This window comes from Phyllobates terribilis, unplaced genomic scaffold (genome assembly GCF_046119375.1).
Source record: "Phyllobates terribilis strain yellow unplaced genomic scaffold, ASM4611937v1 Scaffold_3__8_contigs__length_932513732, whole genome shotgun sequence".
Classification (NCBI taxonomy): domain Eukaryota; kingdom Metazoa; phylum Chordata; class Amphibia; order Anura; family Dendrobatidae; genus Phyllobates; species Phyllobates terribilis.
The window spans coordinates 869,063,551-869,088,879 of record NW_027362763.1 but is presented as its reverse complement, the minus strand read 5'-3'; the positions used below and the strand labels follow the sequence as shown (position 1 = coordinate 869,088,879).

At 40.3% G+C, this 25,329-nt stretch overlaps 1 protein-coding gene across 1 annotated transcript in view; it reads right to left on the bottom strand.

The window, feature by feature from the left end:
- LOC141257730 (proton-coupled folate transporter-like) overlaps positions 1-25,329 on the bottom strand; it is a 1,024,054-nt gene that overhangs the window by 583,987 nt on the left and 414,738 nt on the right. Inside the window, exons 4-5 of the mRNA XM_073672629.1 lie at positions 12,932-13,070; positions 9,464-9,547 (exon numbers count right to left, since the gene is read on the bottom strand). Of these exons, the coding sequence (XP_073528730.1) occupies positions 9,464-9,547; positions 12,932-13,070 (223 nt within the window). The remainder of the gene's footprint in view (positions 1-9,463; positions 9,548-12,931; positions 13,071-25,329) is intronic.

Here is a 25,329-nt window from a genome sequence, read left to right as displayed (position 1 = left end):
CAGTGTGTGGGACTCTCTCTATTAGTCCATCTATACTGACCTCCATCAAGTTGCAAATTAAAAATAATTTTTATCTGCATCTACCTCTGAAAAAATATTTGGGCTTCTAGCTGTGTGTGGGACTTGTTCTATTAGTCCATCTATACTGACCTCCATCAGATTGCAAACTGAATATAATTTTTTTCTGCATCTAGCTCTGAAAAAATATTTGGCCTTCTAGCAGTGTGTGGGACTCTCTCTATTAGTCCATCTATACTGACCTCCATCAGGTTGCAAATTAAAAATAATTTTTATCTGCATCTAGCTCTGAAAAAATATTTGGCCTTCTAGCAGTGTGTGGGACTTTCTCTATTAGTCCATCTATACTGACCTCCATCAGGTTGCAAATTAAAAATAATTTATATCTGCATCTAGCTCTGAAAAAATATTTGGCCTTCTAGCAGTGTGTGGGACTTTCTCTATTAGTCCATCTATACTGACCTCCATCAGGTTGCAAATTAAAAATAATTTTTTGTCTGCATCTAGCTCTGAAAAAATATTTGGCCTTCTAGCAGTGTGTGGGACTTTCTCTATTAGTCCATCTATACTGACCTCCATCAGGTTGCAAACTGAATATATTTTTTTTCTGCATCTACCTCTGAAAAAATATTGGGCTTCTAGCTGTGTGTGGGACTTGTTCTATTAATCCATCTATACAGACCTCCATCAGGTTGCAAACTGAATATAATTTTTTTCTGCATCTACCTCTGAAAAAATATTTGGGCTTCTAGCTGTGTGTGGGACTTGTTCTATTAGTCCATCTATACTGACCTCCATCAGGTTGCAAACTGAATATAATTTTTTTCTGCATCTAGCTCTGAAAAAATATTTGGCCTTCTAGCAGTGTGTGGGACTTTCTCTATTAGTCCATCTATACTGACCTCCATCAGGTTGCAAATTAAAAATAATTTTTATCTGCATCTAGCTCTGAAAAAATATTTGGCCTTCTAGCAGTGTGTGGGACCTTCTCTATTAGTACATCTATACTGACCTCCATCAGGTTGCAAATTAAAAATAATTTTTTGTCTGCATCTAGCTCTGAAAAAATATTTGGCCTTCTAGCAGTGTGTGGGACTTTCTCTATTCGTCCATCTATACTGACCTCCATCAGGTTGCTAATTCAAAATAATTTTTTGTCTGCATCTAGCTCTGAAAAAATATTTGGCCTTCTAGCAGTGTGTGGGACTTTCTCTATTAGTCCATCTATACTGACCTCCATCAGGCTGCAAATTAAAAATAATTTTTATCTGCATCTACCTCTGAAAAAATATTTGGCCTTCTAGCTGTGTGTGGGACTTGTTCTATTAGTCCATCTATACTGACCTCCATCAGGTTGCAAACTGAATATAATTTTTTTCTGCATCTAGCTCTGAAAAAATATTTGGCCTTCTAGCAGTGTGTGGGACTTCCTCTATTAGTCCATCTATACTGACCTCCATCAGGTTGCAAATTAAAAATACTTTTTTGTCTGCATCTAGCTCTGAAAAAATATTTGGCCTTCTAGCAGTGTGTGGGACTTTCTCTATTAGTCCATCTATACTGACCTCCATCAGGTTGCAAATTGAATATAATTTTTTTCTGCATCTAACCCAGACAATAGTTTTGGCCTAATACCACAGTTTGGCCACTCAGCTCTGCTCGGTTCCCATCCATTGTTTTTTTGTGCAAACAACTCCAGAGTTGTGAATTAGTTAACCACCAAAATGAGTGGAAAAAGGCCTGCTGCTGGCGGAAAGGGGAATAGGCGTGTTGGGAAGGGGAAAAAAGGTTGTGTCCGTGGGGTAGGTGTTAAAGCAACAGTAACATCTGCAGAAGAAAGACCAACTTCCAGCCAAACTAAAATGTCTACTTCTTTTAGCGGACAATGTGATAAGATCCCTTTCTTACGGCCACGCCAATCGCTACAAATTCCAGATGAGGCACAAAAACAGCAGGTGCTTCAATGGATATCAAGTGCTCCTTTAAGTGGGCTTTCCTCCACATCAACTTCAACATCACAAATTCTCCAGTCCTCAAAGGTGTCACCCCAATCGCACTTGCTTCCTCACAGCTCCCAAATCTCCAGCTGCCCGTCTGAGTATGAGGTAGAACAGATGGTTGAGTCTGCAGAGCTGTTTACTCATACTATAGCCTGGGAATCAGAGGTCGACTCCAGTGCTTCTGTGAATCCAGACGAGGAAATGATCTGCACTGATGCCCAGAATCTTTATGAGTCGGATCCAGGACCAGACGCAGAAGGTTCTGACCATAATGTAGACCCTCGTTCCCAAACTGTAACTCCTGCTGGTGGAGACAATGAGGAAGACGATGATGAAACTCAAATACCTGATTGGAGCGACAACTTTAGTTTTTTGTCAGGGCAGGAACAGGTTGGCTCTGAGGACGACGGGTGTGATAACGCACAGGGTGATGATGATGAGGTTGGAGATCCCACTTACTGTCAACCCACAGTCAGCCAAGAGATGAGGTCAGCAGAGGAGGTGGAGAAAGATGCTAGTGACGACGAGGTCAGGTTGCGCCTTCCTGGACAGAGACGTAGTACTGGAAGCACGTCAACAACTGCATCCTCAAACACAACTCTGCCTCTCACCACAAGTCGTGTTGGCTCTTCAGGTCGCATGGGTGCTAAGCCTTGCATAGCCTGGGCATTTTTTCAGATCGATAAAGATGACCCAACTCGTGTTATCTGTAACATTTGTCAGCAAAAGCTAAGTAGAGGCCAAAAAATACATAGTTTGAGTACTTCATGCATGAACCGGCACATGGACATGAAGCATAAGTTGCAGTGGGAAGCTCAGTGTGCTACAATGCGGCCTAGCCGGCCGGGCCAACCACCGTCTGCAATATCTTGTGCATCCGCGGCCTCTTCATCCTCTGTGACTAGGGGGACAGCAGTCACACCTGTTTTGGGGTGCAGACCTGCCACCTCTTTACCCACAACAGCCAGCGTGATTGGCAGGTCATCATTTTCTATGGAGGTGGTAACACCAGCTGGTGTTGAGCGCTGTCCGACATCGATAGCACCATCTTTGGATCAAGGCAACCTAACATGTCCGCCTGCATCTTCCTCACAGACCGGCAGTTTGCCGGGGACACCCTTATCAACCCCGTCTAAGCACAATAGCCAGCCCTCAGTCCCTCACATGTGGACAAGTAAAAGACCATTTCCTCCTAGCCATGAGAAAGCTAAGAGGTTGAATTTCACCATCTGCAAGCTCTTGGCTACAGAAATGCTGCCTTTCCGCCTGGTGGACACAGAGGATTTTCGAGACCTTATGTCCGTCGCAGTGCCCCAGTACCAGATGCCCAGTCGGCACTACTTCTCAAAGAAAGGTGTGCCTGCGCTCCACCAGCATGTCGCACACAACATCACCGCTTCTTTGAGAAACTCTGTGTGTGACAGGGTGCATTTCACCACAGACACTTGGACGAGTAGACATGGACAGGGGCGTTACATGTCGCTGACTGGGCACGGGGTAACTATGGTGACAGCAGGACAAGGGGCTGCTGTCCAAGTCTTGCCGTCCCCACGAGTTGTGCGTCAATCCTATTTATGTCAAAGTTCCTCCACTGCTTCTGCCTCCTCAACCTCCTCTCGGTCTTCCACCTGCACCTACAGAAGTCGTTGGGCCTGCCACTTCACCGGCTAAAATGCGATGTGCCTACCCGATGGAATTCAACTCTGCACATGTTGCAGCGACTGTGGCAGCACCGACAAGCCCTGGTGCAATACATTCTGACGTATAGCCTGGGCCAACGAGATCCAGAGGTGGGGCAAATCACGCTGGAGGAGTGGTCTCAGATCAGGAACCTATGCACCCTTCTGCACAGTTTTGAAATGGCGACGAAGATCTTTAGTGCTGATGATGCCATTATCAGCATGACTATTCCGGTGATTTACATGCTGGAGCACATGTTAAACAGAATTCGGAGTCAGGTGGTGGCACAAGAGGAGGTGGAGGAAGTAGAGGAGGAGGAGTTGTATGCGGAAGGGCTAACATCTGCAAGGTCCAGACGGTCGGCAGCACCAAGGCGGCAGGCATGTGAGGGTGGGGGAGATGGTTTTACCAGGGCGCATGGTAGCAGCCAAACAAGTGAGGAAGGTGCAGGAGCCCAGGAAGAAGTGGAGGACGAACTGATGGAAGACTCATCAGATGAGGGAGACCTTGATCACATTTCTGTTGTGCGAGGTTGGGGGGAGAGGACAGAGGAAGGAAGCATGATTGTTACCTCGCCACCAACACAACAGGGACTTGGTGCTCCTGGATGCGCAACACACATGAGTGCCTTCTTGCTGCACTACCTGCAACATGACCCTCGAATTGTGAGAATTAGAAATAATCCTGACTTCTGGGTTGCCACACTGTTAGATCCCCGGTACAAAAGTAAATTTGCAGAAATTATTCCTGCCATAGAAAGGGATGCACGCATGCAGGAGTATCAGCAGAGACTGTTGCAGAATCTTACATGTGCTTTTCCACAAAACACGCGTGGTGCACGTAGTGAATCTCAAAGGTCCAACTTGCCAACCGTGGGACCGTCAAGTGTTCAGCACTCAAACCGTAACAGAACCACAGTATCTGCTGGTAACATCAATTTTGCGGAATCATTTCACCACTTTTTTAGCCCATCCTTTGCAAGGCCACAGGAGACAAGAAGTCTGACACATAGTCAACGCCTAGAGACGATGGTACAGGAGTATCTCCAAGTAAACATTGAAGCCATGACTGTGTCACTGGACCCTTGCTCTTTTTGGGCTTCCAATCTGGATAAATGGCCGGAGCTAGCCACTTACGCCTTGGAGATCTTGTCATGCCCCGCAGCCAGCGTTCTGTCTGAACGTGTGTTCAGCGCTGCTGGTGGTGTGCTGACAGATAAGCGCACGCGGCTCTCCACTGATAATGTAGACAGACTCACGTTCATAAAGATGAACAAATCATGGATCCGAAATGACTTTTCTACCCCTGTGTCATCCTGGGGAGAGTAAAAGCTTGATGATTGGTTAAAATCACCCTACCAACCGTTTTAAGCTTTCAAATTACTAATCATGTTTATCTGTATCTTGGCTGGAAAATAATTTGGGCTTTGTAGCAGTGTGCAGCACTAATTCTATTAGGCCATCTATAATAAGCTCCACCAGATTTAAAATTACTAATCATGTTTATCTGTATCTTGACTGGAAAATAATTTGGGCTTTGTAGCAGTGTGCAGCACTGATCCTATTAGGCCATCTATACTAAGCTCCACCAGATTTAAAATTAATAATAATTTTTAGCTGCATCTAGCCCGGAAAATAATTTTGGGGCTCCGAGATGCGCAAGACACATAAGTGCCTTCTTGCTGCACTACCTGCAACATGACCCTCATATTGTCAGAATTCAAAGTAATCATGACTACTGGGTTGCCACACTCTTAGATCCCCCAAACTTTTCGATCAACCTTTTCATTTTAATAAAGACCAAAAAAATGGTCATTTTTGAAATTATAAGCATTAGCAGGTTATTAGAAACTGAAATCAAACAGTTTTCAACTCAAAACTTTATTCTAGGTGATTTTACATTTTCACATAGGACCCCTTGTTCGAAAGGAGCTTCTGAACTCTCTCGTCCATTGAATTTGTCAGGTTTTGGATGGTTTCTGCTTCAATTGTTTTGCATGAGGACAGAATACCCTCCCAGAGCTGTTGCTTAGATGTGAACTGCCTCCCGCCATCATAGACACTCCTTTTGATGATGCTCCAGAGGTTCTGAATGGGGTAGAGGTCAGGGGAGCATGGGAGCAGTTTGTCAGCTTTTGGACACCTTTGAAGGTGTTTTCTATGTGTTTCTATGTGTTTTTGTTTGCCTGCCATTGGTTTTAACGGTGTTCGAAGGTGTTCGACGAACAGTTCGACGAACAGTTTGGCGAACACACGGGTGTTCGACGAACCGAACCGAACTCGAACACTACGGGGGTGGCTCAACACTACTAGAAATGTATCCAGTCCCCGCTTGAACTGGTTTATTGAATCCGACATTACCGTCTCCTCACTCAGTGAATTCCATATTCTCATTGCTCTTACCGTAAAGAACCCCTTCCTATGCTGGTGCTGGAACCTTTTCTCTTCCAGTCTTAGTGAGTGCCCTCTTGTTACCGTAATATCCCTCCTTTTGAACAAATCCCTGGCAAGGTCTCTATACTGTCCCCTAACATATTTGTACACATTTATTATATCCCCCCTCAACCTTCTTTTTTCCAGGCTGAATAGTCCTAGTTTTGCCAACCTCTCTGGGTATTGCAGTCCCTCCATTCCCCTTATTAATTTTGTTGCCCTCCTTTGTACCTTTTCAAGCTCATTTATATCCTTTCTATATATTGGGGCCCATAACTGAGCACAGTATTCCAAGTGTGGTCTGACCAGTGCTTTGTACAGTGGAAGAACAGTGTTCTCATCCTTTGCAGCTATACCTCTTCTGATACATCCCATTACCCTGTTTGCCCTTACAGCAGCGGCCTGACTTTGGGCACTCCAATTTAGTTTGCTATCAATTAAGATGCCCAAGTCCTTCTCCATCTCTGAATTCCCAAATGATTTCCCATTCAGTGAGTACTGGTGACTTCCATTTTTCCTTCCCATATGTATGACCTTACATTTCTCCTCATTAAACTTCATTTGCCATTTAATGCTCCACCTACCCAGTTTATCGAAATCCCTCTGTAGGTCTTCACTATCCTCTTTTGTATTAATTGTTTTACATAACTTTGTGTCATCTGCAAATATTGATATTTTACTATTTAACCCGTTGACTATGTCGTTAATAAAGATATTAAATAACATTGGGCCTAGTACAGACCCCTGTGGTACCCCACTAGTGACGCTTACCCATTCTGAGTATATTCCATTTATAACCACCCTCTGCCTTCTATCCTTTAGCCAGTTAGCTACCCACTTGCAAACATTTTCCCCCAGCCCCATCATTCTCATTTTGTATACCCACCTATTATGTGGCACGCTATCAAACGCTTTTGAGAAGTCAAGATACACGACATCCACTGGTTCCCCCTGATCTAATCGCGAGCTAACCTCCTCGTAGAAGTCAATCAGGTTTGTTTGGCAGGAGCAATTCCTCATGAATCCATGTTGGTTCGGGGTTAATAGATTATTAGCATCAAGATGCTCCATAATTGCCTCATTAATAAAGCCTTCAAAAAGTTTGCCCACAACGGACGTCAGACTCACCGGCCGATAGTTTCCGGCGTCACTTTTTGCTCCCTTTTTGAATATTGGCACTACATTCGCCTGTCGCCAATCACGTGGTACAGACCCAGTCTCAACAGAGTCCTTAAATATAAGATATAACGGTCTGTCTATCACATTACTTAGTTCCCTTAGTACCCATGGGTGTATGCCATCAGGTCCTGGTGATTTGTTTATTTTAATGTTACTGAGGCATTTCTGTACCCCAGCTTGGGTCTTCTATTAAGACAACATAATATTTTAATACACGGGATTTTTTTGGTGTATTTTTTAATAAATTAAATTAAAGTTTATTGTTTATGAATTCTCCTCTAATTTAGCAAAAAATGTTATTCTCCAGAATTCAATTTAGACATTTAATCACTCTAATCAGGGCACAGGGATGTCCCAGGCTTAGTCATGGCCAGAGGTTCTGACTTAGTGCGAAGATGCCTGGGGTTTCAGTTCAGAAAGAAAAAGTGCCAAGGACCGCAGTGTTCCCGTAAGCAGTGGAGGTGAATGGTGAAGGGTGAGAACTAGTTGTTTGTTTTTTTCTACCTCTTGTGATTATTGTGCTCTGTGGTCTTTCCAGATCAAAAAGTATAATGAGGGACATTTAATTCATAGTAAATACATTTGATTTTCCAATCAAATGTGTGACGCTGAGTCACTTCTCACAGACCTCAAAATAAAAGGGATAAGACAAACAAAGTCCAGGGTCAGGTTACTAAGATCAGAGTGCATCAAGGCAAAAACGGGTAATACAAACGAGTAGTCAAAAGGCAAACCTAAGGTCCGGAAATAACGATCAAAAAATCAGAACACAGAGTAAACACACCACAGAGCAAGACTACAACTGGCAATGTTCTGATTATTGCCAGCCCGCTAAATAGCCAGGTAATCATCCTGAACAGGTGACACCTGGAATAAATGCCACAGGCCTGGCCAAATTGGATGACTAGGCTGTCACTCACAACACTGACAGCCCAGCACGCTCTTGATCCTATGGGGCGGCTGAGCAGTCACTCACAGCATCCTTAAAACACTGTGAGTGGTGGAATCGTGACAAAATGCATAATTTGGTGAATTCGAATCTCGTCAGATCAGCTCATCTCTACTCAATAGGGTTATAAAAGGGTTCACTTCTTTACAGACAGAATACTACATGACTGCTTTTGTTCTTAAAGGGCATCTTTTAGCAAGTTTTTGCTACGTAATCTGAAAGCAGCACAATGTAAGGCTAGAGACCCTGATTTCTGTGATGTATCACATAGTTTACTGGGTGCAGCAGTTGTGATAGGATCATAGTTTTCTCTTGTGTTGATCTAGCAGAACTCAGATTGTTGGGCCTTGGGTAATCCTACCCACACCACTGGTTAGTAACTTTCTGTGTACCATTTAAATTGACTTAAAGCTACTAATCAGTAATGGGGGCGTGGTTGGACTAGGAGGCAAGAGGTTATTTTGCCCTGTGGAAATAATCTCCTACTGATAAAACACTGATTGTATTGAAACAGCAAAACACAGCCCAGTAAGTGACACATCCCTGAAATCACAGTCTCTGTTCTTACATCATGGTGCTCTCACATTATATAGCAAAAGCTGCAGACAGATTTCCTATAATTTGAATAACAGATTTTTATCACTTTTCTGTTGTAAAATGAATATTGTACATGCTACACATGCTATAAATACAAAATAGTATTAATTTTTGTTACACCTTTTATATCTCATATCTTCTACATCTTATATATTTCATATCCTATCATATCTCATGGAGATTATACAATTTTCAGTAATTGAGGTAGTAGCACATCATGGTGATTGCATAGTAAAGGGGTTATGTCTTTGTTGGTGTCGGCTGTAATATAAAATTGTTACTTCACTCCATCGAGCAGAATTTAGAAAACACTAATAACGCTGATAAAAAGCTTTAAATGCTTTGTTCAACTGTTCAAATGAACTATTCCCAAAGATTTAAATGGATGATTTTTTATGCATTGGAGGAAAAAAATATAGTTGCATTAACGTAAATCCATTTCTTCATAAAAAAAAATTCAATAATGAGAATCCCTATGTTAGAATGAAAAAACTATTTATATGCTTATATACTGGAAATATGAACAAATGCAATAAATTGTAAATAATTATTTTATTTTTATGCGAGGTTACACACAAAATACATCAAACTGTTTTATTTTCTTTTACCTTGCTCATTAGGATATGCAATTTTTGAAGATGTCGATCGTAACACAGCTACAGTATATCCACTGGGAGCCTGTATTACACCACCTGTAAGAAACATAATGCAATACAAAATCAATTGACCAACAATAAATGTAAAGCACCATTATGTGCAAGACTTTTTGAAAACTATATAGTAAGTTCACTGAATTAAAAAAATGCTGAGTGTATTGTCAAACAGGTCAGTAATAAATAATAGCTGTATTTTTTGCTACTCACCAGCTTTAAAATTAGTAAATCATATGGCAACTGGTCTTAAATTCTAAAAATGTAGTTAGTCTTTAAATTATATATGAAGAATGTACTATTCTATACCTATACAGTTTATCTTGATTAAGATTAGAATCTACTGTATAATCTAAAATTGTGTTCCATTTAGCTTAGCTTATGGGTATACCAAATTTTACAATTTACAGCAGACGTTTCTTTTATACAAGGTCATATTTTCATTTTATTAGCCAAACTGATCATCAACTCAGCAATATTCATGATTGAGAAACAAAGATACATTGTCACAAAGCTGATGTCAGCACAAACGCTTAAGAGAGAAACTAAAAGAATGATTACCACCTTAAAAGAAGCTCCATGTCTAAAATTTACTGCAATAAATTCACCCGCCATTAACCAGCCTTAATATAGCAAAAAGAGGTCATAAAAATTAAAGATTTGACATCAACGAACATCAGAAAGCTATTAGGACTTTATTGCTTTACAGTTTTGTAATAGAAAAGATGTCTAAGACTTAGGAAAGACATATAAAGTACTTTCTTCATGGGGTACTCTAAAAAAGTCACTTATAGTCTCAGTTCAGTTTATCTACTGTATCTTCATATTTTCTTGATCCACAGTGAAAATAGTTATCTATCATTCCCAAAAGCTGTTCCCTGGGGTTACAAAGTGTCTAATCCACATTGATATATCCTTAGAATTGGTCATCAAAATCATATTGTTCGAGGAGATGAAACCCAGCATCACGACTGATCAGCCATTACTAGGTCCCGAGGCCGCAGGATTTAAATCTGTGTTCAGAGTTGGGAATCCACAGCTCCATGAAATGTATAGAAGTCATAGAGTGGCCGGCTCAGCATGCACACCATCCATCACAGAGTTGTGATGTTCTAGCCACATACATGAAGCACTTCCAGTTGCTGCTAAACCTAGGGAGAAGTCATCTATAACTTACCCCTTAACAACACCTTTAACTAGTCCATGACAAGACTCATTTTGTTTTTTTCATACATTCAGTGTTAGAAAAGATTTCTTTGTCATTTGGTCATTCAAATATTTTTTGCTTATTTATGGGTCCTCATTTTTATGTTGTTTTTACATTCATATGATTAAATTACATTTCCCATAATCAATAGGGTAGGTGGCACATCCATAGTAGATGGTATGAATTTAAATAGGGTGCTGATTCCTTTCGAGCCAACCACTGAGCTCCTCTAGATCCATAGAAAATAAAAGGAAGGAACTGATACACACCACTCACTTGACAATACTTTGCCCTGATTTGCCTTTTTGCTTGGGAGAAGCTCACCCCATATCATGGACCTCTCTAATATTGAGAGCATTTAGCACTACAGACATGTCTGCTAAAGGGTATTGACCTGAAACTTAATGTTTTTCCATATTGACTGCAGTTTATTTTATGAATATGAGATATTCTGAATAAATACTAATCAAGCTCCTCCACATGCTTTATGGTATGCAATTCCTTCCTAACTTACATTTCCCTTTCTGTTATAATTTTTTACATATGGGATATATCTTTTTTTTGTTAGGTGTTGGCTAGAAATTGAAGGTTTTTTTTAGTTCTGTTTATTGATTTATTGTGTAACTATGAAGGAGTGGAGAAGCTGCCCATACCCAATGGAAGATCTTATGGTTATATAATGTATTTCCATGTCTTAAATGTTGTTTATCTTTTTTGTGAACTGGGCTAACTATTACAGCCAATGCTTGGTGGAAGTATCTAAGTGGGCATAGGAAAAGCAATTTCCTGTTGTTAGGCAGATAGGGGAAATTACTGCAAAGTAGAAGGACCTTTGGTCCTAATATTAGCAGGCGTGCATTGACAGGGGTGCTTGTGTGTAAAGAGAGGAAACCATAATATTGGATAGCATTTTCTGAAGGAAACAAGTGGGAGAAGGATTTATCTCAGGCAAGTGGGTCTACAGCAATCATTATCTATACCAGATAAGAAGCTGGAGTGTAGCCAGATTTGAGGGTCATAGAGGAGAAGACAGCTAGGCTGGGACATGAGGTGCACAACATGAAGCATGTGGCCCTCATAGAATGGACTTTGAGAGTAGTAATTAGTCATAGAAACACCCCTCAGCCGTGAGTGCCTCCCACAGAGGAAAGATGGAGATTCCTATTTTTATTATTTATCTGTATAGCGCCATGGATTCAATGGTGCTGTACATAAGAAATCATATCAAACTAACAATGATAGACTAATACAGAGGGAAGATGACTCTGCCTTTGTGGGCTTAAATTCTACAGGAATGGGGAAGGAGACAGTAGGTTGAGGGGTTGCAGTAGCTCCGGTATTGAGGTGGCAGCAAGCAAGGTCATGGCAGGCTGTCAGCTTGTTTGAAGAGATGGGTTTTCAGGTTCCGTCTGAAGGATCCAAAAGTGGAGGCTAATCGGATATATTGAGGCACAGAATTCCATAGGATGGGGGATATTCGGGAGAAGTTTGTAGTTTGCTGGCCTAATGTAACATGTAACAGTACTAATATACCACCACGTGTAACCGTGTAGTTTCTGCTTCTGGATTGGTGCAGAAGAAGAGCTCTTTAAGTGTTGTGCCTGCTATCTGATGTATATACTTATTACCAGTTTATTTAGAAAATAAAAGTTTATTTTTGGACTCTGGCCTCCCTCTTTAATCTCTACCTCATCATGTCCTGGCCTGCTACATCAAGCGGCAGTATGAGGTCTGCAGAGGCGTACCGCCAAGGTAATAGCAGCACACACACACTCAGCCAGGAACACCATTTTTTTGTAGCATGATGGGGCACGGACGTGCTCCTTGACCATGGCTGGCACCCCACCTGTTACATAGCTGGAGCTGACATCTTAAGTCTAGTTACAAGTCAAATTCAGCCTGGGTCTAAACACCCAAATGCACTGGATTTTGGTGCTTAGATTCATCCACTTCTGCTCTTTCCTTGCAACCAGTGATCAAGTGATTGCTGTGAATAGAAAAAATCATATTCATACTTGCTTTCCACAAGTATGACAGCAATTATTCAGTGCTATATATACAGATATAAGAAAGGAAGAGAAGATCTGCTTTGACTACAGAGAGTCTGACTGTCTTTTACAGTAGGCTCTTTACTACTCAGTCTCCATGATTTCTGAGATGACATTCTACACTGACTTATAGTAAAAATAACAAAAAAAAATTAACACAACAATTCTTACTTAGAAATACCATCCATTTTGTTGTTGAGAAGGCCAGCAGTAGAAAAGAGACAGTTCTCATTATTACTCCAATATTAGCAAGCCACGTTTCTCTAATGTGTTTTAAAAGCCAATGAAAAGTGAAGATTATACATATTCCCTGTGGAAGAAGAAAAACATGTAAAACATATGCATGTACAAATACTAGTTTTCATATTTATAAGGTTGCTTAATCTTTATGAAAAAAAACCGAAACAGGCTTAAAACCGCAATCTGGCACATACTCAATTTATACATTCTCCACTGCTCCAGTGCATATGATTTTGTGGCCCCTCAGCTGGCTTTAGGTAGAATGGTGACCTGTGCAAAATTGTATTTCAGTTGATCAACCCATTGTTTGCATTCTCATAATACTTGATTGGGCATGTTTTTCTCTGAGAAAAGTCACTAGATAGTAGTATATAGAGCTGTAGTCTTTTTCACTTTCAGCTACCACAGGACATGTGAACAGCTGAACATGGGGTGACAGGTGTCACACTCCAATGATCTGATATTTGCTCTCTATGTTACATGCATTGATCATTGTAACGTCTATTAAAATGATCATCTTGCTTTCTATGGACCCTGAATTTGAAATAATTCTGGACCCCCCTCTCTTAGGCCCCGTTCACACAGCCATTTTTCAGGTACACATTTTGTATGTGAATTTAACGTTAAAGGGGAATTTCTCATGTCTATTTTGCATCTGATTTGCAGATCAAACTAGCCCATTCAACTGAATACGTCCATCCAAAAAATAGCATTCAGAAACTATCTGTGTGTCATTTTAGTGCTGTCTGTTTTTTTTATTATCTATTGGGTAGGATTAGCTTGTACATTTTAGTGTTTTGCATGTAAGAAAAACAGATGCCACAATGATGAAAAATTCTCCATTTTTTTCTCATAAAGAAATGAATGTTTGAATTATGCATTACTGTGCATCTTATATGACAATGTATCTTGTTATTCTGTCATTATATTCATTAACTAGAAGACTTATGGTCCCTATTATTATACATATTAGATAGCTGACGGTTTACAGCTATATATCCCGACTACCTCATACACAAAATTCTTGGCGAAGCCAAGTACTGCTGTGTTCTTTATGAAAATGCCGCTGCCCCACTCCTCCAGACTTCAGTACAACCATTTCTTGTCTCCCTAACATCATCTTTCGGGGGTGAGCCAAGAGGCCCACATATACAATAGAATATTAGTCGATCCCGCTCATATTGGTAGGTTCAGCTTGACTATAGTCCAATGTCTTCGGGGGCACTAAATCTAAAAAGGGATATTCTCTTCTGAACCAGCTACACAGACATTATCTAAGAACTGCATCATGTCTGACTTCGAACCTAACTTGTGTAGCCGCCAACCTTTGAATACATTTTCAGTTCCATTAGATATTACAGCCTAGGTCACCTCATATTCTTGCTAACCCAAAACTTTGGAGCAATCACTTTCGTAACCAGAGACGCTTAACCACTAACTTGTGGTCATCTCACATCTAGGTGTTTACATTTGTCATATTAAAATATACATACAGTACAGACCAAAAGTTTGGACACACCTTCTCATTTTAAGATTTTTCTGTATTTTCATGACTATGAAAAATGTACATTCACACTGAAGGCATCAAAACAATGAATTGACACATGTGGAATTATATAGTTAATAAAAAAGTGTGAAACAACTGAAAATATGTCTTATATTCTAAGTTCTTCAAAGTAGCCACCTTTTGCTTTGATGACTGCTTTGCACACTCTTGGCATTCTCTTGATGAGCTTCAAGAGGTAGTCACCGGAAATGGTCTTCCAACAATCTTGAAGGAGTTCCCAGAGATGCTTAGCACTTGTTGGCCCTTTTGCCTTCACTCTGCGGTCCTGCTCGCCCCCAAACATCTCGATTGGGTTTAGGTCTGGTGACTGTGGAGGCTAGGTCATCTGGCATAGCACCCCATCACTCTCATTCTTGGTCAAATAGCCCTTACACAGCCTGGAGGTGTGTTTGGGGTCATTGTCATGTTGAAAAATAAATGATGGTCCAACTAAATGCAAACCGGATGGAATAGCATGCCGCTGCAAGATGCTGTGGTAGCCATGCTGGTTCAGTATGCCTTCAATTTTGAATAAATCCCCAACAGTGTAACCAGCAAAGTACCCCCACATCATCACACCTCCTCCTCCATGCTTCACAGTGGGAACTAGGCATGTAGAGTCCATCTGTTCACCTTTTCTGCGTTGCACAAAGACACGGTGGTTGGAACCAAAGATCTCAAATTTGGATTCATCAGACCAAAGCACAGATTTCCACTGGTCTAATGTCCATTCTTTGTGTTCTTTAGCCCAAACAAGTCTCTTCTGCTTGTTGCCTGTCCTTAGCAGTGGTTTCCTAGCAGTTATTTTACCATGAAGGCCTGCTGCACAAAGTCTCCTCTTAACAGTTGTTGAAAAGATGTGTCTGCTGCTAGAAATCTGTGTGGCATTGACCTGGTCTCTAATCTGAACTGCTGTTAACCTGTGAATTCTGAGGCTGGTGACTCGGATAAACTTATCCTCAGAAGCAGAGGTGACTCTTGGTCTTCCTTTCCTGGGGCGGTCCTTATGTGAGCCAGTTTCTTTGTAGCGCTTGATGGTTTTTGCAACTGCACTTGGGGACACTTTCAAAGTTTTCCCAATTTTTCACACTGACTGACCTTCATTTCTTAAAGTAATGATGGCCACTCGTTATACTTTACTTAGCTGCTTTTTTCTTGCCATAATACAAATTCTAACAGTCTATTCAGTAGGACTATCAGCTGTGTATCCACAACTTCTGCACAACACAACTGATGGTCCCAACCCCATTTATAAGGCAAGAAATCCCACTTATTAAACCTGACAGGGCACACCTGTGAAGTGAAAACCATTTCCGGTGACTACCTCTTGAAGCTCATCAAGAGAATGCCAAGAGTGTGCAAAACAGTCATCAAAGCAAAAGGTGACTACTTTGATGAACCTAGAATATAAGACATATTTTCAGTTGTTTCACACTTTTTTGTTAAGTATATAATTCCACATGTGTTAATTCATAGTTTTGATGCCTTCATTGTGAATGTACAATTTTCATAGTCATGAAAATTCTGAAAAATATTTAAATGAGAAGGTGTGTCCAAACTTTTGGTCTGTACTGTATATCTGATCTTACAGACTAATTCTCTAAAGTATTTCCCCACTCACATACAAGTAAAATAAAAAAAACTGATATACACTGTTTTTGAACTATATTGAAAGCAATTACTGGGATCAGGACATAAGCAATCTAACTTCCTGAGCATAAAAATTGAAATAAGTTGTGTTATTGATTTCAATGAAACTCCATATTGCCTTTTCCCACTAACTAGAACACATTAAGTTTCAATGTAATTTAAAAATGTATCACTTAAGGACACATGGTCCCTATCATTACTGTGCATTAAGTGTAACACATTTTTCTTCAAATTATTTTTATTAATTTTTAAGGGAAGGGTTACAATACACACATAAGGAAATATACATAGAAATAGTACATGTAACAATAAAAATGGGATGAAAAGGGAAGTGGCAAACAGAATGTAGAAAGGGGGGGAAGTGTAACACATTTTTGAAGAATTGCACTGTTAGTTTATGTATTTATACTTTTGCACTTTCTATATTATATTCAAAGAAATCTTTTGAAAAAAAAACTGTATTGGTGAAAAAATATGAAAAAGAAAAGTAGAAACAATCTTTTATGAATGCTAATTCTCCCAAAGGTAGCAATTAGATGCCAATGTAGATGTAAGGATGAATATTTCCAGCACAAGGGACAAGAAAGATTAAAAAAAGATAAAAGAACAAAAACACAAAGATATTAAAAGAAAGGGAATAAAAAATGTAGAAAAGTACAAGCTTTGTATATATAAAAACCTTTTGCTGAGAAAATAATAGCCATTTTTCAAAACCAAGCCCTTTATCCATTTCTTTTACTTTTAGTGGTAAAATAGAACTTGACAAATCTGTTTGCGACAACACACTACATGACCAAAGCATGTGGACATCTGACCATCACACCTATATCATCTGATTGAACTTTGTTTTCTAAATCCATGGATGTTAATTCAAAATTCCCCAGTGCATTTTGCAGCTGTTACAACCTCCACTCCTGTAAGCTTTAGCAAGCAGGGCCCTCACCCTTCTGGTTTGAATTGTTCCACTATGTGTTGTTCTATAATGTCTGATACTGATTTTACATATACCTTCTGACATGTAAAGTGCTGCAGAATTTGTTGGCACCATAGAAATACAATTTTTATTATTATTCCGTAGAAGCAGTGTGGATGTAATACTTAGGGATTCTGTGTGCCACCACACAGATTTCATGAGTGTTTTTAGTAAAGGTGACTGTGCACATTAAAAGTGTAAAGGGAACCTGTCATGTACCAAAATGTTATTAACCTGTAGATATGGGGTTAATAAAAAATTATATCGGCAGCCTCTAGCTTTCAGTCATAGTGATTTGTATTTGTGACTTCAGTCACCGCTTAGTACACAGTGAGTGGTGGCTGTGATCAGGCCGTGGCACTGACTTACACCTGGCTCTGTAGTGCATCAGTGCTGAGGCACCTGTCAGTATGTGCCTTTATAACTGAAAGCCAGAGGCTGCTGGGAGGAATAAAGTTCCTTTCCTCCTAGTTGCCAGGCTTTCAGTGCCACGGCACAGCTTTAAAATGCTATTAGCCTGCTGATTAAACCCCATATTTGCAGGTTTTTATCATTTGGAGACATGACACGTTCCCTTTAATAATGAATAAATGCATTACAATGTATAACATCATTTGATGTTAAAGCGTAACCGTTATTTTAATTTTTATTTCATAGATCAATAGTATTTTCGAAAATAGGTAACTTTGTTATATATCTTATCAGAGAAATCTGTTTCTTTCTTTGCCAGAATTGATCAGTCATTACCAAAATTCTCAATTCTGAGGTATGCAAATTGCCTCTTCAGAGAAATTCTGAGATGAAATCTGAATTCAGTAAAGACAGACTTTCCCATTATTGAGATAGGAGATGGCAGCTGCTACTGATAAGATTCTATGTAAACACTCACACTGTCTGCAATGTCTCCTGCAGCGCAGGCTTCACTCATGTAGCATCGGCGTCTCTGCCTCCTGCCGGGCAGAGATGCCGTTCAACTCACCGCCACCGTCCAGGTCCGGCGTCTTCCCGCTCCTCTGCTGCTGTGGCGCGCACCGCGTGCAGCTTCCCGGGCACCATGATTAGGGCGCGCGCACGCTCCCTCCCTCTTAAAGGGGCCACGAGCGCCATCCTATAGAGTCCCCTGCACTTGCCAGAGGACTTCCCCTATATAAGGCACCTTCTCCAAAATGGAGGTGCCTGTGCAAAGTTGTTGTTCTGTTTGCTAACACTTGCTCCAGCCCTCAGGTCCAGCTGCCTGTCAGTCCTGCCTGCCAGTCTGTCTGTCAGTCCAGCCCGCCAGCCTGTCTTAGAGTTCTGTCCTCCAGTCTGTCTACAGTTGTGTCCGCCAGTCTACTTACCTGGAGCACCTGTCTGTTACCTGTTGTGCCCGCCAGCCAGCCTACCTGGAGCACCTGCCTGTAACCTGCCGTGCCCGCCAGTCTTCCTACATGGAGCATATGCCTGTTACCTGTTGTGCCCGCCTGCTTGCCTACCCGGAGCACCCGTCCGGCTATCAGCCGAACCAGCCTGCTTATCCACCCGTCAGCCTTCCTGCTGTGCTCTTCCACTGTACCGGTGAGTTCCTGCCTTCTGACCTGTGGGAGTCACCTGCTCTAACACAAGGTCGGTCCCAGAGTGGCACCTGGTCCACCTTCCCGGTCCCTCCCTGGTTCACGAAGTCGACTAAGCCGCCGTGTGACCTTGAGTAGGCAGTTAGTCATGCCCCTTTGGTCCCTCCTTGCAACGAAGCACAGAGGTTCCACCACCCGGATCCGTAACAACTCATGTGTTCACGACTGTGTGTTCATTGCTCCTTAGATCTTCTTCCTCATCCATGGGGGTCTGGCATCTTTGCTCTGTGCTTACATTCATGAAAATAACTTATTTTTCTTTTTTCTTAAAATATGACCTCCTTGACAATCGAACCCCCAACCTGCAACATTGGAGGCACTAGAAAAAACTATGCGCAACAGACTGCACCATAGAGAGTAAGATAATTTTCTGGTTGGATACCATTACCCCTAAATGGTTAAATAAACAACTGACTTTTGCTAGCTTCATCTAAACAGGGTCCTATTTTAAGTCATGCAAACTATAAATTTGCCTTTTTTAGCTAGATATTATTCTATGATAACTTTGTACAGTGTTTTGGATTGATTTTTTTCTTCCTAATGGAAGCATTTCTTTACACTGGTTTTGGCAGTTTTTTGATCAATTTTAGGTATATATACTAATTGCATATAAATTTAGATTTCCCCCCTTTCACTTTTGTTATTACATGGTGTTATGTTCACATCATACATTGCTCCTAAGGTCTTGTTAATGACGATTTTTTTGTTATGATCTATTTCCTAAATTTATATATATATATATATATATATATATATATATATATATACACACACACACTCAATGGATGAATTATAAGTATTGAAGACATCATCAATTTTCTAAGTAAATATATTTCAGAACACTCTCCAGGAACTAGGTGCTTCAATATCTAAGACAACCATAAAGAGAAAAGTTCATGAGAGCAAATATAGAGGGTTCACGACAAAGCACAAACCATCAATCAGCTTTAAAAATAATCCAGATTAGATAAAAAAATTTAAGAAGCCAGCCAGCTCTGGAAAAGAAATCTTTGGACAGATAAAACTAAGATCAACCTGTACCTGAATAATGGGGAAAATAAAGTATGGTGAAGGCTTGAAACAGCACATATTTCAAAGCACACCACATCCTCTGTAAAACATGGTGGAGGCAGTGTGATGGCAGAGGCATACATGGCTTCCAGTTGCACTGGGTCACTAGTGTTTATCAATGATGTGACTAAAAACAGAAATAGCCAGATGACTTCTGAATTGTACAGGGCAATCAATACTATTCAATCAGATTCAACTAAATGCAGTCATGTTCATTCACAGGACAGATGGACAATGAAATAAAACATACTGCAAAAGCAACCCAAAAGTTCTTTTAAGGCAAAGAAGTGGAATATTGTTCAATGGCCGAGTCAATCACCTGATCTCAACCTCATTGAGCATGCATTTCACATGCTTAAAGCAACCCTGAAGGCAGAAAGACCCTTAGACAGACAGCTGAAGACAGCTGCAATAAAGGCCTGGCAAAGCATCACAAAGGAGGAGACAAAGCGTTTGGTGATGTTCATGGCTTCCAGACTTCAGCTTGTCATTGCCTGCAAAGGATTCTCTATAAAATATTAAAAAATATTCATTTTATTTATGATAAAGTTAATTTATTTAATTACTTTTAAGCCCCTGAAATAAGAAGGGTTTGTAGAAAAAGGGCTGCAATTCCTAAACATTTCACAGGATATTTATGTTCAACCCCTTTAATTAAACCTCAAAGTCTACACTTCAATTGCATCTCAGTTGTTTCATTTTAAATAAAAAATAGTGGCATGTAGAGCCCAAATTACAAGGATTCTTTCAATGTCCAAATATTTCTGGACTTAAGTGTATGACAGATGTCCAAGCATTCCAGCATTACTCGCCCGCAAAAGTGACGTCAATATGATGTCTGTGCATTCCAACCTGAGACACATGCCAAGGTAATAACTATGTGCTCTGCGACTGCTGCGTGCACATGCTTCCGGATTAATAATTGCCTGTCGTTGGGGTTTAAATTGAGCACCTTTTTAGCAGGACATATCAATCCTCATCATGGCATTTATATTGTGAATTTAAATTTAACTTTCCATCCATATGTGCTTTATTAATGGGTCTACAGATTTGTTCCCCTGATGAACCTCATTATATTTATTCTCGGTAAATGAATCTTCCTTGTGGGTTAGTGAGACGGTAGAGATGGAAACTAAGAATACTATCAGTGCTTAATTCAAAGGCATATTTTAAAGATCATGTGGGGATTCAAATTGCTATTAATTTTAAGTGCCAAATGACTATGATAAATTATGAGCAATACAACTATTTGTGAGCGCTGTGGCTTGGTGCAACTTTGTGAAGAATTGGGCATGACTAGGTTGAGACTGAACAGATAGCATTAATGAAGGGAGAGAGACAAAAAGAGGTAAGGAAAAAAACAGTTAATGGGTCTTGGCTGGATCAACACTCCTATACTCTGCAGGGATCAGTGAGATGGAAACTGATAATACTATCAGTGCTAAATTTTAAGGCTTATTTTTAAAAGCATGTCGGGATTCAAATTGCTAAGCACATTTCATAACCTAAATGTCTCAAAAAGAGACATTATACAGTAAGTATACGGCAACTTAAGAAATATGGATGTTAACTGAGGTATACGCAAGGATGTCCTATTAAAGCATAGAATCAAATAATCATGGGGATGCAAGGGAGGAACATCTGCATGCTTCTAGCTTGTACAGTTGAGCACCGATAATACTGATAAGAAGTAAACTACTGAAAACTTTATCCACATTTTTCTCAAACATTAAATGTCCATTTGTATAACATTTTTGCTAATTCTCATTTATGTGGTCAAATGAAAATGGTTCAAATGCAAAAATGTATTTTAATGAAACATGGTTTATTCAGTCATATAATGTAAGATCTGATATTATGTTCCACAATACAATGCACATATTATATTGCATGAAGAGTTTATTGGATAATGCTAGTAATGCAAATATTCATCACCACTTATAAAAGCCAGAAAATCAAGTTGAACTTAGTATAGAATTTTCATTGTAGAAGCCAAGTAATTAACCTCAGTTCATTTCACTTGGCAGCTACTTGATATAGCAGCAAACTCAATATAATATCCTAGCAATGCTTCAATTGTTTCAATACTGTGTCTGTTTTAAAGATCTCAAACTTTATCTATGCAAGTTTAATTAAACAAGTTATTTTTTTTATCAGAAGAGTCATTAACTGGTCTGTAAATCAGTTAAATGTAAAAACTTTTAAACTAGAGAAACAAATTAAAAAAGTGTGAGAATGATTTTTGAGAAAGATATAATGGTTTGAAGAAAATTTGACACAAAACAAATTGTACACAATTTAGTACATTCTTCTAGACTGCAACTAATGTTAATCCGTTAAAATGAGGGAATCACACTGCAATGTATACCTAACCGTAAAAGTGTATTCTCAAGGTGTGTTTTAAGCACCACACAGCTAGTATCCTCACTTCTTGATTGCAGGTAGGTGGGCACAGGTCTGATCAGTTTCTTTCTATTATTGTCATTCTTCTATAGAGATAACAGTGCATTTAAACAAGTATAACGCTCAGGAAAGTAAGAGCAGTGATTAGGAGAACTGCTCTGGAATTTGACAAAGGTGCAGTCAGGGCCGGCATCAGGGGAAGAGAAAATTGGGCAATTGCCCAGGGCCCCATTTTCCTTGGGGGCCCTTAGTGTCTACATCAGGAGCTACACTAATACCTTTATAAGTGAAGTTTCCGACATAGAGACTGCTTAAGGACCTTTGGTGACATCATGGTCATGTGACTAGTCATGTGACTGTGATATCATAGTTACATAGTTACATACTTACATAGTTTATAAGGCCGTAAAAAGACAAGCGTCCATCCAGTTCAGCCTATTTCTTGTGCACTGCAGCTATTCCGCAGCGTTGATCAAGGGGAAGGCAAAAAAAACAAACATGCGGTATAGGCAAATTTACATCACTGAGGAAAAATTCACTTCCTGACACCAATATGGCAGTCAGATTAAATCCCTGGATTAATTAACTATCACTAAGCATAAGATGTAATTTTATTGTTCTCAAGAAAGGCGTCCAGGCCTCTCTTGAACTCATTAAGTGAGTTGGACATCACCACTTCCTCTCCCAGAGAGTTCCAGAGTCTCACGGCTCTGACCGTAAAGAATCCCCTTCTATGCTGGTGCAGGAACCTCCTTTCCTCCAGACGCATAGTGTGCCCCCTCGTCTTTGTCACCATCCTTGGTATAAACAGGTCATGGGAGAGATCTCTGTACTGCCCCCTGATGTATTTATACTTGTTTATGAGGTCTCCCCTAAGCCTTCTCTTTTCCAACGTAAATAAGCCTAATTTTGACAACCTCTCTGGGTATTCTAGTCCCTCCATTCCCTTTATTACCTTAGTCGCCCTCCTTTGCACCCTCTCTAGCTCCAATATGTCTTTCCTGAGCACCGGAGCCCAGAACTGTGCACAATATTCTAAGTGCGGCCTTACCAGTGCTTTATACAGAGGAAGAACAATGTTCTCATCATATGCCCCTATTCCTCTTCTGAGGCATGCCATGACTCTATTTGCCATCGCAGCTGCTGCCTGACACTGGGCACTCCAATTTAATTTGCTAATAACCAAGACTCACAGGTCCTTCTCCATGTCAGATTTCCCCAACGGTTTCCCATTTAATATGTATGGATGACTGCTGTTTTTCTTTCCCATGTGCATGACCTTACATTTATCGGCATTGAACCCCATTTGCAATTTTTTGGCCAAACTCCCCAATTTATCTAAATCCTCCTGTAGCTGTGCCCTATCCTCATCTGTATTAACTACTTTACAAAGTTTAGTATCATCTGCAAATATTGCTATTTTACTATGCAAGCCTTCCACTAGATCATTAATAAATATATTAAATAATATAGGGCCCAAGACAGACCCTTGAGGCACCCCACTAGTAACCCTGACACCCCCTGAGCCTACTCCATTGATAACCACCCTCTGCTTTCTATCACTCAGCCAGCTATTTACCCACTTGCAAACATTATCCCCCAGACCAAGCATTCTCATTTTATATACCAACCTTTTGTGTGGCACGGTATTAAATGCTTTGGAGAAGTCAAGGTATACAACATCCACTGACTCTCCCCGGTCCAGCTGTGAGCTCACCTCCTCGTAGAAGGCGATCAGGTTTGTTTGGCAGGAGCGACCCCTCATGAATCCATGTTGATATGGAGTTAGACAGTTATTATCATTAAGATATTCTACAATAGCATCTCTAAGAAATCCTTCAAACAATTTACCCACAACAGACGTTAAGCTTACTGGTCTATAGTTCCCAGGGTCACTTTTAGACCCCTTTTTGAATATTGGTACCACATTTGCTTGGCGCCAGTCTAGTGGGACAGTCCCTGTCCATAAAGAGTGCTTGAATATAAGATACAGCGGTCTGTCTATCACATTACTTAATTCTTTTAGTACCCGGGGGTGTATGTCATCTGGGCCTGGTGACTTGTCTATTTTGATATTATTTAGACGTTTCTGAACTTCCTCCTGGGTTAGGTGGGTGATATTTAGCGGAGGGTTTACTTTATCACTCTGCATTTCCTCCGATAAATTGTTTTCTTTTTTGTAAACAGTGGAGAAGAAGCTATTGAGTAGGTTTGCTTTACCCTCATCGCCCTCTATGATTTTACCCAGGTTATTTTTCAATGGGCCAACTCCATCAGTTTTAATCCTTTTACTGTTTATATAGTTAAAGAACAGTTTGGGATTCGTTTTACTTTCCTTGGCAATTAGTCTCTCTGTCTCCTCTTTTGCTATTCTTATTTGTTTCTTGCATATTTTGTTTTTTTCCCTATAAGATATTAGCGCTTCCTCGCTGCTTTCTTGTTTAAGTTTACCGAAAGCCCTTTTTTTGTTTTTCATTGCCCTCTTGACTTCCTTATTTAGCCACATTGGCTTCCTCCTATTCCTAGCCCTTTTATTCCCATAAGATATGTACCTTCTACAGTGACAATGTAGGACTGTTTTGAAAATTTCCCATTTTCTATCCGTGCTTCTATTACTCAAGATACTATCCCAGTCTATAAGGTGAAGGGCATCTCTTAGCTGATCAAACTTTTCCCTCCTGAAGTTCAGTGTTTTTGTGACTCCCTTGCTGGGCACCCTACTGAAGCACATGTGGAATTGTATAATGTTGTGGTCACTATTTCCCAGGTGCCCCCCGACCTGCATCTCAGTTATTCTGTCTGGCCTGTTAGTTAATATTAAGTCTAAAAGGGCCGTCCCTCTAGTTGGTTCCTGCACAAGTTGTGACAAATAGTTGTCTTTGATAATTGACAGACACCTGTTTACTTTCTGAGATCTACAGCTTTCGGTTTCCCAGTCTATATCGGGGTAGTTGAAGTCCCCCATAATAATCACCTCGTTATTTTTTGCTACTTGGTCTATTTGTCTCATTAATAGACTTTCCGTGGCTTCTGCTATATTTGGTGGTTTATAACAGAATCCTATGATAATTTTATT